This window comes from Myodes glareolus, chromosome 5 (assembly GCF_982192425.1).
Source record: "Myodes glareolus chromosome 5, mMyoGla1.1, whole genome shotgun sequence".
Taxonomy (NCBI): Eukaryota; Metazoa; Chordata; class Mammalia; order Rodentia; family Cricetidae; genus Myodes; species Myodes glareolus.
Window position 1 is genome coordinate 63,295,549 of NC_142030.1, and position 15,738 is coordinate 63,311,286.

General features: G+C 36.6%; 1 protein-coding gene across 2 annotated transcripts in view; it reads right to left on the reverse strand.

Annotated features, from left to right (window-relative positions):
- Rc3h1 (ring finger and CCCH-type domains 1) overlaps positions 1-15,738 on the reverse strand; it is an 83,718-nt gene that overhangs the window by 13,280 nt on the left and 54,700 nt on the right. Inside the window, exons 9-16 of one of the 2 annotated variants that reach the window (XM_048421518.3) lie at positions 15,480-15,592; positions 14,891-15,172; positions 14,202-14,416; positions 11,388-11,755; positions 9,992-10,156; positions 5,209-5,361; positions 1,424-1,637; positions 570-660 (exon numbers count right to left, since the gene is read on the reverse strand). In XM_048421518.3, the coding sequence (XP_048277475.1) occupies positions 570-660; positions 1,424-1,637; positions 5,209-5,361; positions 9,992-10,156; positions 11,388-11,755; positions 14,202-14,416; positions 14,891-15,172; positions 15,480-15,592 (1,601 nt within the window). The remainder of the gene's footprint in view (positions 1-569; positions 661-1,423; positions 1,638-5,208; positions 5,362-9,991; positions 10,157-11,387; positions 11,756-14,201; positions 14,417-14,890; positions 15,173-15,479; positions 15,593-15,738) is intronic. The other variant, XM_048421519.3, reaches the window with a different exon arrangement.

The following is a 15,738-nucleotide window of genomic DNA, read 5'->3' on the forward strand; positions in this document are numbered from 1 at the left end:
AAGCATAGACAAGAATTATAGGTGAATTTAAGTTGTAAGAGCTACTTAGTAATAAATCCAATAGGCCAGTTTATACTTAATATAAGCCTCTGTGTGTTTATTTGGGACTGAATGGCTATGGGACTAGGTGGAACAGAAACTTCTGTCTGCACAGAGGCACGTGAATCTCTGTTAGTTTGAGACCAGCCTGGTCTACACAGCTAGTTCCAGGACAGCAAGGGCTATTACACAAAGAAACCCTGTCTTGAAAAATAACAACAAGAATAAAACAAAACAAACAAATAAAAAAGTAAAGAAAAAGAGGGGGCTGGAGAGATGGCTCAGTGGTTAAGAGCATTGCTTGCTCTTCCAAAGGTCCTGAGTTCAATTCCCAGCAACCACATGGTGGCTCACAACCATCTGTAATGAGGTCTGGTGCCCTCTTCTGGCCTTCAGGCATACACACAGACAGAATACTGTATACATAATAAATAAATAAATATTTTTTTTTTAAAAAAAAAGTAAAGAAAAAGAAAGAAAAGCTGCATGCTTTTAAGTGTTTAAACAGGTTAAAAAAAAATGAATTGTACCTCTCAATGAAGTGTCCCTGAGGAGGTATGTTTGGATGAGGTGAATATGGAGAATCTCCCCAGCCACCATGAGCTCCATATGAACTGTAATCTGTAAGGGAACAATTTATTGTGGTAGGATGTAATTCATAGATTTGAATCATTTTTTTATGGTACTATAATCAAAAAAGCAAAGGCACATATATCTGTCTAGAAAGTTATATTCCAAAATGATCATAATGTTGCTTCTTCCCCACTGAACCTAGTTTTTATTTATTTTCTTCTTAGTGTGTACACATGAGTGTTTGAATGTAGAAGTGATGCTTGATGTCAGGTTACCTTCCCAAAGCATTGGGATTATAGACATATGCCCACACAATTTTATGTGGGTACTAGGGATACAAACTTAGATCTTTATCCAAACAGTCACCTCCTTGTACTCCAAGAGTCTATTATTTTAGTAAAGCAATGAAGTCATTTAAAGATAAAAACCATAGGCAATTTATTTTTTTTGAAACAGGGCTTCTAGCTCAAAATAGCCTCAAAATCATTATATACCCAAGGATAAACTTGAACCTTCTGATTCTCTGACTCTATCTTCCCAGTGCTGGGATTATTGGCATGTGTCATAAACACCTGGTTTATGTGATTCTGGTTTCATTTATATTAGGCACACTCTTATCAACTGTGCTACATTTCAGCTCCTCAGGCAATCTTAATATATAGACAGTTAATTTTAGTTTACCCTCCTAAAATTTCCTGAGGTGTGGTTGCTTTCTTATAGGAAGTTAAAAAAATCATTGCCTCAAAGATTCTTAAAAGCACTAGTAGAATTACACTGAGAGTCATGACTACTAACTACTAGGGGTTCTTACCTGAAATGCTGATAGGTTTTGTGGGTGCTCCCTGAGGTGCTATAGCCTGCATTGGGCCAGCACCCTGATACAGTGTTTTGGATGTTCGAGAAATGGCACCAAACCGAGATACTGTTGGTCGGTCTCCAAATGGGATGAGGTCATCATCACTAGTTTCCACTGCTCTTCTCTGGAGTTCCAATCTCTGGTCTCTCATTCCTTTACTTTCTACATTCTGACGAAAAGCAAAAATGAGATGCTGTTTAGCATAATTTCCACTAGCTCTACAGATGTTCTTATTGTAAGAATAAGTCTTTAGTTGTCTTTGGCTGTCATAAAGCACTGCTTTTAGATCACAGTAGGAAATACATGACAGATGGTAGAAAAGGATAGATTCACCTATTCCTAAGTACTATATACAAACATTAACTTGTCAGGCAAGAACTTTACCACTAAGCTAAGTATTTGGAAAAACTTTTAACATCATCTATACTAGGTTAGTAATTTTATTACTGTCTACTGATGAAGTACTACTGTTACATCAGTGTGATAGTCCCCTGGAAACACCTTACATGACTATTCTGCTTCAGCTCATTCCAGTAAAGTCTTCTGTGTGCAGAAGCATATGCTTAGCTAATCATAGCCCACACTGAAAAAAGTCTCGCTTAAATTTAACTTCATCCTATTTGGGGCTGGGGACTGAGCGCAGGGTCTAGCTGTGTCACTCTCCCAGTCCCTTTGCAGCTTGTTTTATTATTATTATTATTATTATTCCTCTCTCTCTGGTCTGTCATCAATTGGTTTTATCTTACTTAGCCAGCTAGGTAAATATTATCTATGAAAATCTACACAAATCATTAGGGAACGATTTTAGAATTAACAAGGAATACTTTTTTTTTTTTTTAATAGACAGGGTCTTACTATGTTACCCTGGATAGACTTTAACTCACTTATGGAGACCAAGTTAGCCTTTGGCTCAGAGATTGACCCATCTCTGCCTGCCCCAGTTCTGGGATAAAAGGTACACAACACTATATCTAGCCTTTTCTTTATATATATATAGTTCATGTTGGATCTGACCTTGCCACCCTTCTGCCTCAGTCTCAGTGCTGGAATTATAGATATAAGTTATCTGTCCAGGAATACCATGTCTAAGCATAAGTTTCATAGGTGTACACAAAGGAACTCTAGAAAGTGTCCATTAACATTGTACGTAAGGGGCTGGAGCAACAGTTCAGCAGTTAAGAGTACTTGCTCTTGCAGAGGACCCTAGTTTGGATCCCAGCAACCACAAGGCAGCTCACATCCACCCCTAAATCTAGTTTCAGCGTATCTAATGTCCTTTGACCTCTGAGGACACCAGGCACACTAGTGAAACATTGACATACATGTGAGCAAAACACTCATATGCATAAATATAAACAAATCTAAAAAACTTTCTAAAATATGAAAAGCTAAAAATTATCCACAATAGTAAAAGATCAGGTAACAAAGATCTATAATTGCAGCTATTAGGAAGGAAAGAGTCTGAAATTAGCTTGTGCATAAATGAGTTCCAAGCTAACCTGAAAACCCAGTTAGGTTCTGTCTCAAAAAGAAAGAAGTAGTAGCTGAGCATAGTGGCTCAGTACACTGACACAAGAGGATACTTTAGGTAAGGTCATTCTGAGCAATACAGGAAAACCAGCGGTTTGTTTTGTTTTAATTAAAAAAGGGTCAGGCGTACCTTTAATCCCAGCACTCAGGAGGCAGGCAGATTTCTATGAGTTTGAGGCCAGCCTGGTCTACAAAGTGAGTTCCAGGACAGTCAGAGCTGTTACACAGAGAAACTCTGTTAAAAAAAAAAAAAAAAAGAAAAGAAAAAACAAACAAACAAACAAATGGTGTGTACATCAAAAGCTAGGCATTAAAATCAGGGCAATAGGTTATTTACTGATAGGGAGTAGCAAAAGAGAAATGAGATCACTGCAAAAGTTTTATTTCTGCTAAGGGGAAGGGATAATTAATATGTAAAATACTAACATATAAAGAACAGATACATTATACCTTGGCTTACTAGCTACACAGCTATATATTTCTTATTTAAAAAAAATTCAGAAAACTAAATATAGAGAATTTCAGGGTCTTATAAACTCATAACAACTATTATAAGCCAAGCAACTATTCTGACTCAATTGCAATTTTCTTTTTAACCACAAAAAAGTTTTCACACATAAATCAAGGAATTCCTGACTATGTATATTTCTAAAAAGGAAAAATTAAAATGTGTTTAAAACCAATTTATTTGGAAAAAAACCCATTTGTTTGCTTACATATTTATTTTATTTATTGTGCAGATGCATATACCCTTTGGCCATAGTGGATATGCACAGTGCATGCCAAAAGACAATTTGCACGAGTTTGTTCTCTCCTTCCACAGTGTGGGTTCTGAGGACAGCACTGAGACAGCTCTCTAGCCCTCAATGTGCTTCTTAGATTTTATCTTAGGAACAGGGAGAGATTTATATTCAGGTCAATATTTCTGATATTCCTCTTCAACTGACTTTTGAAGGGAGTGTCTTTCACTGAACCTAAGTTTACCGACTAGCAAGCAAGTCCCTGTGATCTTCTTGTCTCTGTTTCCCAATGCCAGGATGATAGACACCCATCATCACCCCCAGCTTTTTATATGGGTTCTGAAGGCTCTCATGCTTGCATGGCAGGTACTTTAACCACCAGACCTTTCGAAGTACATTCTGCTAAAAGCGACACTGTAAATCCCAAAATAAAGATTTTTTTTTTTTTGAGAATAGTATTTACAGAAATGAGAAACTAGGGATACACCAGCTCAAGCTGGTAATCTCAATGACTAATGAAGATTGAAAGTCCAAGGCCTGCCTGGGTTACAGAGAAGTGAATTTTCAAGAAATTTAAAACAAACACTCTTTCTGACACTACCACAGGCAATCTCTCAGTGTTAGAAAGTTCAGGGTACCTTACCACATTGTCATTCACTTTTATGGGGTCTTTGAAAGAAATGCTCCAGACACTTCAAGCATACTGGTCACTTTACTCTCACAATCTTTAAACCTGACACAATTTTTTTGTTTAAAGACATAGTGATGGTGACAGTAATATATGTCATGTGTGAGCTCCAAGGCTTTTGTAGTAACCCCATATAGGAGGAAAAGTAAGTTTTTAAACAGTAAAAGAGTTTAACCTTACTTTCTGACCCAATCAACACTTGTTTTCTTGATTCAAGTTAGTTGTTTAAATTATAGACCTGTAAAAAGAAAGTTTTAACTTATTTGGTAAATAAACCTAAAATCTTGGAAAAAATTCCCATTATTGTTTGTTTGTTTTGAGATAGGGACTTTTTATACAACCCTGTCAGTCTCTGGCGCCCAGGTGCTGAGATTAAAGTCTTGCAAATTATTGCATGACTGGCAAATTATTTTAGTTGTCTTTGCACATCTGTGTGTGGGTATGTACACCAAGAGACCAGAGTTACAGGTGGTTGTGAACTGCCCAATAAGGGGGTTTGGAACAAAGCTCAGGTCCTCTACAACAGCAATATGATCTCTTAACTATTGAATCATTTCTCCACCCAAAATCTAGGATCTTGATTAAATGCCTAAAATTATTTAACATGGGCTCTGAACAATTAATTGATACAATAGATACTTCTTTGTCAAGATAATAAATAAAATACTTAATTTATACTTAGATGAAACAAAGCAAAATAATTTAATTTGTCCCTGGCCTTTAATACATAAACATTTATGCATCTAGATTTGTATTAATTATGGCCTAGTCATTACACATACCATCATTTCCACACTCCCTGCTGCCACAACATCTTTGGGTTTTGCATCTTTGGTTCCAATGTAGGAGCCGATGGTATCACATGACCAAGGAGAATATTGGCTATAATCATTTGCTTTATATTTCCCAGCTATCTTGAACTCTTCATCCAAAAACTATAAATGAAAAAGGGGGAAAAAGAAAATAGGAAATGGTCTATAAGTTAACAAAACAGGGAAAATAGGGAACTTCTTAGAACATCAAATTGAAGCAATACAATGTATAGTTATTTGATTGTCAGAATAGATTTATATAGATTGAAAAATGTGAAAATTATTTTAGCCTTTATATTTGTTATTTGCAGTTAAAAAAAAGTATTTCAATATCCTTCAGTGAATCCAGCTAGGATATTAAGAAGTTTATTCAGCACTTTATCCACCATCTTAGATGAAGTCAACAGTAAATATATACCATGCCACACATTTGCTAGATTGTCCCCAATGAGCCTTAGTAACACCTCGGGTAAATGAGAACATTCTCAGCCCCATGGTTGATTAAGTAAAAGGGTAAGATGCCTCATTTTTACCTTTTTTGACTCAAGGGCTGTGGTTAGCCAGTAACAATACCCACTCCAAACCCAATACACTTCTATAATGCTTAAGATTTTTGAAGTCCTTTCATATATTATCTCATATAGAAAAGATAACTTTAAAAACATATTACCACCTAATAAGTATGCTCTTCCACCTGAATGTTATAAATCATGCAGCTACAAAAAAGAATGAGATAAATGCACATCAATATGGACATCCAAGTTAAACAAAAGGGGAAAAAAACCCATACAAAAAACACTAAATGTGTTTATGTGCATTTCAAAAAAGTTGAAATGCATAACAAAACTGTCAGGATATGAGAGTTCGAAGAAAGAATTCTTTCGATATCATGTATTTCTATAATGTATGAATTTAGTACAACTATATGTAGGCTGCTTATAATCTGAATGGAAGTTTAAATATAGAGCTGTCCAGGCATAGTAATGCACGCCTTAATTAACCCCAACACTTTGGAGAGACAGTATTACTATGAACTACGTAGATTACCTTCATACATTAAAGAAATTACTATTGGTTGTGTATAATAACCTTCACTTTATGGTTTTATAAAAAACGGAATCCAGTGTTCTTGAACTCATGGTGATCCTCCTGCCCCAACTTCCTGAGTGGGAAGATTACAGGCATATATACCACCATGCCCAGCTTTTACTTTCTAACTTCCATTATTTGTTACGCATTTGGCAATATTGTTTAGGCTCATAACTCTACATATAAAGAATATAAAATATATTCTTTGTCTGTTTTTCGAGACAGGGTTTCTCTTTTAGCAGCCCTCACTGCCCTGGAAATCTCTTTGTAGAGCAGGCTGCCCTTGAAGTCACTGTCTCTGCCTTCTGAGCGCTGGGATTAAATGTGTGTGTTACCACATCTGGTGTAAAACATATCTTTACACATATTATTTGACATGAAAAAGAAATCTGTACTCCATTAGATTCATTATGTGTAACATAACATTTATTATGAATATACTATAAGACAAGGTTTCATCTTATAGGCTGGCTTCGAACTTGTTATGTAGACAAGAATGACCTAGAATTTTTGATCCTCTTGCTTCCTTGTCCAATTTACAAGGTGTTATAGATCAAACCCAGAGATCTGGGTATGATGGGCAAATACTCTATCAATTTAGATACATTCTCAGTTCAAGTTACCTAATTAAAAGACATAAAGTTGACAAATTCCTCACAAGACTAACCAATGGAAAATATTAATATCAGAAATGGAAAAATGAAGACAACACATTCATGACAACTATAAGCAATGTTAAGCTCAGCACTTAGACGGTTGAGGCTGGAGACTCATCAAGGCAAGCTTGAGCTACAACATAAGTCTTAAGGTGAACCCAAGCTACAGTACGAGATTCTGTTTCAAAAAAATCGCTAAAGCAAAACAAATCTATTAGCACCATTTAATAGAAACATAAATGTAATGGTCAAAATTATGACATTATGGTACACCAAGCATCCCCTCAAGTTTTGCGGTCTATCCTCATCTGCACATCTATCCTGTTTTTTTGTTTGTTTTTAAGACCACACTGCTGGTTTATTATCAAATTAAAATACATCTTAATTTATGTCTCAATTATTAAAAGCTTATGGAAACAAAACAGAGACTTTTTCAAACTTGCTCTGTAGACCATGCTGGCCTCAAATTCACAGAGATCCACCTGTCTCTGCCTCCCAAGTGCTGGGATTAAAGGTGTGTACCACTTCCACCCTGCCTGGTGTTATTTTTAAATAAGAAAACACAAATGTAAAACCATAGTGATGAATCATCAGAAGCTTTCTACACACAAAGACCAAAGCTGAGTCAAGAATACCGAGCACCGCTCATTTTCAACATCATACTGTAGAGCAACAAGGTAAGAAAATGTGTAATTCTGAATAGAAAAAAAAGGATTATTATACACTAGGATATAACAAATACTAGAATTAGGAAGGAAATTTAGCAAACCTGTTGAAAAGTCAATCAATAAATACCTAATTATTTTTTTAAAGATTTATTTATTTATTATGTGTACAGCATTCCTTCCATGTGTGCCCACATGCCAGAAGGGAGCGCCAGGTCTCATTACAGATGGCTGTGAGCCACCATCTGGTTGCTGGGAATTAAACTCAGGACCTCTGGAAGAGCAGTCAGTACAGTACTCTTAACCACTGAGCCATCTCTCCAGCCCAGAATCTAATTCTTTAAAAAAATGTAATTACATTCTTTGTGTATGAGTCTGTGTATAAACTTAAAGTCTATTTCTTAAAAAAAAAAAAACAAACACAGAAAATGAGGGTGATCAAAATGGCTCAGCACATTAAGCCTGATGACTTGAGTTTGGTCCCAGGACCCACAGGAGAAAGAATATAGATCCCTAACAATTGTTCTCTGACCTCTAGACACACCCCTGGCCCCAAAATAAATAAATACAGTTTTTTAAAAAAAGAATTTTTAAAAATAATTACATTTAGTTTTTTAAAAGTATATGGCCAGAAGGTAGTGGTGCAAGTCTTTAGTCCAAGCCCTTGGGAGACAGAGGCAGGAGAGCTCTGTGAATCTGAGGCCAGCCTGGTCTACAGAGTGAATTACAGGACAGGCTCCAATGCTACACAGAAATACCGTCTTGGAAAAAAGAAGTTAGTTATGCAGATACATCGTGCCGATGGAAAGGCGTCATTTCTCTGAATATTTATCTAGAGCAACACTGCCCAAGAGAAGTTGGCTGTGGTGTCCATATATGTAATTTTTATCATGATTTTTAATCTATCACATCCAAAATATTAAAAACATGAACATAGGCCAGGTTTAGGTATGTTGTCAATCCAAGCACTCAGGAGACAGAGGTAGCCAGATCTCTGTAAATTCTGGCCAATGTGGTTTGTATAAGTGAGTTCTGGGCCAACCAGGGACTGTGTAGTGAGACCCTATCTCAGAAAGCAAAATAAAACAAAAAAATTAACGTAAGATTTTAGTTTTGGGTACTGAATCTTAAACTCTAGTGTATACTTTATGTTTGTGGAGAGTGTATATTTTATGTTTACAGCATGTCACATCTGAATTTAAACCAGCCACATATATACTACATATATATATATATATGTAGTATATATATATATACTACATAGTTATGTGCCTAAAGACTACCATACCTGGCCAGCATCAATCCATCTCAGAGTCAATAAACCCTAATATAAACTAAAGTAGATGTGTTTTATGGAATCAACATGCTGATTCTTTTGTGGGTTTCTGTTTTGCTTTAAAGGTGCTGGGAACTGAACCCAAGGTCTCATACATGTTGAACAAACAACATTAATATTGAATTTACTCCCCAACTCCCAACATTTTTACTTACTTTTGAATTTAATATTGAAAATCCTATACCAGTAAGTCAAGACTTAAGTAAAAGTACATCGTCATTAGAATGAGAGGTCAGCCAGATGACTCAAGTAAAGTGTTTACTGTGCACATCTGATGACCAAGTTTGGATCGTTCGAATCATCTTTTCACCTTCACACATTACCGTCCCAGCCCCAAAATTAATGAATAATTTCACACAAAATTAATGAATAAATAAATGTAGTACTGGCCTAAGGACAGAAATAGATCAATGAAACAGGGCCCCTCTCTATGTAAACCAGGCTAGCCTCAAATATATAAAACCCTTCTGCTTCAGTATCCTACTGTGCCTAAATGACAGATATCCATCACACCCACCCTAAAGTAATCATGACAAAGCTGACTGCAGGACACTGGAAAAAAAAAAAACAAAAAAAACCCCAAAACACAACACTCAACTCATTAAATGGTATAGGGCCCATGAACTATCTCCATAGAAGAAAAATGAACTATTCAATTCCAAATAGGTTATGAATTTAAATGTAAAATAAAACAATAAATCTCTGAAAGAAAAAAGAAAACTAGACTCATGATTTTGAAACCTGATAAACATCTCCTCGGGAGCACAATCTATTTCTTCCTTTTTCTTTTAAAGACAGGATTTCTCTGTGTAGTCCTGGTGTCCTGGAATTCACTCTGTAGCCCAGGTTGACCTCAAAGGCAGAGATATGTTTGCCTCTACTTTCTGATATTAAAGGTTTGTACCACCACCAATCACTCTGCTCTCATAATTTCTTAAACAGGTTATATATTACCATTAAAAATGATGGTTAAAATTAATAGGAAGGATTAAAAATGACATGCTTACTTCTTCTTGATGGAACGCAGGAGGCAATGTTGGTGAAGGTGCAAAAGGAGGTGGAGAGATAACCTTTCTTTCCTCGAGCTGGGCCATTATTTCCTTCCGTCTGCGATGTAGCTCATCCAGGCTAGGATGGGGTTGGGGAGGAGGAAGTCGACTATAAGAAGGATCCTGAAATTGAAAGATTATTTAAAATTGACAAAAAAAATTCTAGCACATAATAATTAAGCATATATATATTTAAATGAGAAGCAGAATATATACCCATCTTAACATTCAGAAATATCAACACTACAGAGAAGAAAGAAAGAAGGAAAGAAAGGAAGGAAGAATAAAAGGAAAAAGCTAGCCCAAACTCTCAAGATCTTCCAAATTTCCTAGCTGACGCAGACTTAGTACACAAACTATGTTTAGATTGGTGAAGCTTCCATTTATGTTTTAGGACCAGGGAGATGACCCAAAAGCACTAGTTGTTCAAGCCTAACAATTTATATCTGAGCTCTAGAACCCCTGAGAGAGTCAGATGTAGCAGGGCACACATGCAATCCCAGTCTAAATGGTCATATGGGAGGAATAAACAGAAGAATCAGTTGGAAGCTATCAGACAAGCTTACCTGGATTATGCTGAGCAGCAGCAAGAACAAGAGAGACCTTACCAAATAAGGTTAAAAGTAAGAACTTACTCTCAAGCCTTGTTCTCTGACCCAAATGTGTGGTGACACACACACATCTGTGTTCTCACATACACACCAATTATATATACATATACAAAACCCAAAAAGTTTTTAAAAAATCACAGATTTCAATTCCTAGCAATCACACGATGGCTCATACAACCATCTGTAAAATCTGGTTGCAGGATTAACACTATACACAGTGCTGTGGGACAATGGTCTGTACCCTAGCACTTGTATTTTAAATAATTGATGATTGGCCAGTAGTCAGGCAGGAAGTAGAGGTGGTGCAATGAGACAGGAGAATTCTGGGAGAGGAAAGAGTCAGTCTGCAGTCATCACTCAAAGACAGAAGAAGCCAGACACAGAGCAAGCAAGAAGTGACTGCCTCGCTGAATAAGGTACCAAGCAACGTGGCTAAGACAAGAATTATGAGCTAATAAGTTATAAGAGTTAATAAGAAGCCTGAGCTAATAGGCCAATCAGTTTACAATTAATGTAGATCTGTGTGTTTCTTTGGGGATGAACTAGAGAGACCAGGCAGGACAAAAACCTTAGTCAACATACATAGTAAATAAATACATCTTTAAAAAAAAAAAAGAAAGAAAAAGAAATAATAATGTTTTCATACTTTTGAATCAATTGAAAGAGTTATTACCACAGCAAATAAAAATCCTCATAAATATAAATTAAGTTTATGTAATAAGTAAAAAAAAAATATAGCGTACCCTGGGGTATGAAGGTCTGATCTGAGCTGGATGAGGGGCCACTGGATAGTAACCCTCTACCTGTTGGTATCGTTCTCTGGACTCGGGCACATAGGATGGTACTGCTGCAGATGGAATTTCAATGGGTATTGGGCTTTCCCGGAAAATCTCCTCTCTTGTGTAAGACTGAGCAGGGTATACACGGCGGCCATCATAGTGAGGTGGGTACATAGGAGGGTACTGTTGTGGTTGTGTGCCATACTGAGAGTTTATGACACGATCTTGGAGGTAGGGTGGATAATGATCCAAGTATGGAGGACCAGGTTCAGGAGCAGATGGTGGAGGTCGGACAAAGCGGGACACACATGGTGGTGGAGTATAGTACATACCTGTATAATACAAAAGAGGAACACAAAATAATAATAACCATGCCTGCTTGTCTATATAAGCTTTGTTTCTCCTTTCAAGACATTAAAACACTTAAATGTTATAATTTATTCATTTCTTTATAAGCTTTCACAATACTTGTATAGTTAGGTTAGCTTTATGAAATTAGCAAGCAAATATCCTTAGGGCCCAGAGTGTAGCTTAGTGGTAGTGTTTGCTTGGAACTGGTAAATTCAATCCCAGTACTTCGTTATTGAGCTATTGTCTTAGCTCCTTTTTCATTTTGAGACATTTCATTTTGAGGTAGGGTCTTCTGGTTGCCCAGATTAGCACTGAACTCACTTTGTAGCCCAGGCATACCTAGAACTTGAGATCCTCCTGCCTCAGACTTGTCAGTAGTTGGAATTATAGGCCTGCTCTACCAGGCCCTGCTACTGTAGAGTTTCACCTTTAAAACTATTAGTGCTAGATGTAACATGCCACAGTCCACTTTTCATAAGACTGCATGCACAAGACCTGAACAGGCTCCAGCCAGTTCAAGGATAGAGGGGAGGTGAATATGTAAGCCACCACTAGATGAGGAACTATTAGCATTTGACAGCTGCTGAGAGACGGAGACATTTTTTCTGGTAGGCTGACTACTACCAAGCAGGTCCCACTCCCAAGATTAGCTGAGTAACAACCTGAACTTGATGGAGAAAGAAAAGAAACAACAACAAAGAGGCAACCTCAAAGTAGGGTAGGAAGTGGGATACAGATGATAAAAGGGTGGATTATTGAATCTACTCTGAAAAGAAAAAAGGGAAGATATAGATATGAAAAGATAAAAAGGTAGATTATTGAATCTACTTTAAAAAAGCAGTTTTAAATTGGATTGGACTTTCGTATATTGTATAAAAATTTTGGATATTGATATAAATTAGAGACTAATTTTGTTAGAACATATTGTACATACATTTCCACTCTTGTTCAAGGGATTGTACCATACAGCTCAATTAACAATGCAATACAAATTTCTAGTCCTTGAAAGTTATTATCATCAACTATTTTGGGTAATAAGAAAATGTAGGTTAGTAATTAGTCACCTATTACAACTTACAGTCATATTAGGTATGATTACAAGGTCAAATAAAAATATATTTTAGATAGACAGTTCATTTTAAAATACTTCAGAGAGCTACAGACCATGACATTTAAGATGTTTTAATACCATAGCTTCTTTTTTTTTTTTAAATGACAGTGAGACATGTCTGCTACTGGCAGCACCAATCTACTTCAGAAGATGATGGACATCAAAGAAACTCCACATAGAATTTACTTTCTTTGTGGCAAAGTAAGACACTGGGCAAGAAAGTGCCCTTGCTTTGACTGGACTGCTGACAGTATGTTTTCCTAATTAAGGGACTGCCAAACCTTGTCAAAACAAGGCAGGACAGTCTTTCAAAATTCCTGCTTCATAGGAAAGTATGCTGAATAGTCTAGGTCTTTAGGCTAGAGACAGATGCTAAACGCTGCAGATGAACTTTGTGTGACTGTCAAGGCAGCCAGCTGTTTCTGTCATTTCTCACATTTTTTGGAAGTTGCTTGCTCGCACTTCCTGCTTACTCAGTTAATATTATTATTTCCTTCTCAGGTACTGAGAGAACTGAAGATTAGATAGTTACAGTTTTCCTTGTTTACCAGATGCAGAGAAAAAACTCATTAAAGAAGTGTAAAGTGTATAAGGTTGAGAGACATCAAAAGATAGTTTTGGATGGTAATACAAGTTATGAGAGTAAATTAGGAAAAGACTTGGGACTCACCAATATAGGATAGATATGGATTATTTTCTCTGAATTTGTCAAATGCAAATGGACTAGACGTTGTTGTATATAGTTATTGTACCTATTATATATAGTTTTTATTAGTTATAGCCTTTTTTATTTTAGACAAAAAAGGGGAAAACATAGTCTATTTTGTTTGTAATCTAACAAATAGAGCTTGCCTGAAGATAAGAATGTGGAGCTAAGCCAATACTTAGTTAGCCTTAGAAGCCAGGCAGTGGTGGTACACACATTTAACCCCAGCAGACTAGGAAGCCACTGGGAGCAAGCCAGAGTAAGCAGCACCCCTCCATGGCCTCTGCATTAGCTCCTGCTTCCAAGGTCCTGCCCCATTTGAGTTCCTGCCTGACTTCCTTCAATGATGAACAGCAATGCTGAAGTTTAAGTCAAATGAATCCTTTCCTCCCCAACTAAAAACTGCTGTTTTTAGGTCAGAGTGTCTAGTTGTAGCAATAGTAACCCTAACTAAGACAGAAATCATACTGTAAATTTAGTTTGTAGCCACTACATACTTTTTTTTCTTCCAATCTTGGTCAGCTAAATGTTAATTCAGTCTATAAATTTGATAGATTTTATCCTTTTTGCCTATATGATAAATCTGGTTGACTTAAATGAAAGACATTACCCTGCTGATAAGGTGGTGGCTCAAATGCTGGGGCAGTTCCTCGAGGATCCTGGTAATAAACATCCGCTTGTTGTGCTGGATATAACTGAGAACCTCGAGGTACCATCTGAATTGGTTTGGTGACAGACATGGGAGGCAGATCTGTTGGCCCCCTTGGAGGTACAGGATGTGGATTCACAGGTAAGGCAGAAATACTCTTAGGGGCAGATTCCAGCCTAAGAAAGCAAAATTATACAAGACAAATGTAAAGTCTCTAAAATACACTTTTAATGCACATTAAATGTTTCAAATAAAAAACTGCTAGTATTTAGAAAACTGATATATTAGAATGCTGATCTCTTCAAGTTAAAAAAAATTAACAGTCCTTAAAAAAATTAGTAGTACAGAAAAAAAGAAGTAAAAGGCAACAACACAAAGGCAAAAAATTTATTTTGGGGGGTCAGGTTGTAGCTCAGTTGTTGGGCTCAGACCCCAGTACAACATAGCTGGGCATGCCTGCAATCTCTGTACCTGGGAGCTGAGGTAGGAGGACCAGATTTTCATGGTTATCTTTGGCCACAAAGTGAGTTTAAGGACAGACTTTGACTTAAAGCAGAAGAAAAACAGCAACACCCAGTAAACACTGGCTTTAGAATCAAACATTTCTTTTCCCTCTATTCAGTTTACAAGGAAGAAATGTGAAGACGTACAGGTCAGGAGGGGACCCAGGAGCACTGCTGCTCAGGTGGTCTAGCTTTCCTGGCTTCAGACTAGAATCAAAGCTGGGGTCTGTCCCACGTGGAATCAGCTGTGTCACTGTGCTCCCTGCCGATACAATTCCATTTGGAAGCGCAGGAGGTTTCCTACTTGACAAATCCACTGCACTTTCATCAGGAAGCATAGGTGCTGAAGGCAGGCCCACCTCATTAAGTTGACCCAAAGAGGCACTCAGGGGTCTTCTGGGAACCAGACGTTTGTTCATTTTACGAAATCTATATGAAAAGCAAATGTTTCAACTAAAAATATACTATACAATAAGTAAATATCAGTTAAAATTGTTAAAAAAGTACTAGATCTTTGTGTAGAAATGACTCATTTTGTTATCTAGTAAAGGATAAAATATAGTTTCATATTTATAGAAACAATGCAATAAAAATGAAAAATACTTTTAAGAAATGTACTTAATTCATAAAGATTTCTTATATATTGAAGAGAATTCAATGATCCTTTTTTTATTTTTTTAAAGGCAACAAATTATTTCTTATCCAAAAGCCTGTGTCACATGGTTTCCATACTCACTTTTCCAGTTCTTCTTGTGAGTGTGCAAACGTACAGCTGGCCCCACGAGGGCATCCTCCCCTCTGCTTCATATCTCGACACATGTATGTTTTGTATTTGCTATGCTGTGGAGGCTAAAACCAAGACCAAACATTAGACATAAAACAAAACACACAATAACAAATGTAATTTTTATGTTAACAGTTTAGGATTCTGATAACATAGATGAATTTAAGCTATTTCCCACATATTTAAACTATCCAGAACAAAAGTATTATAG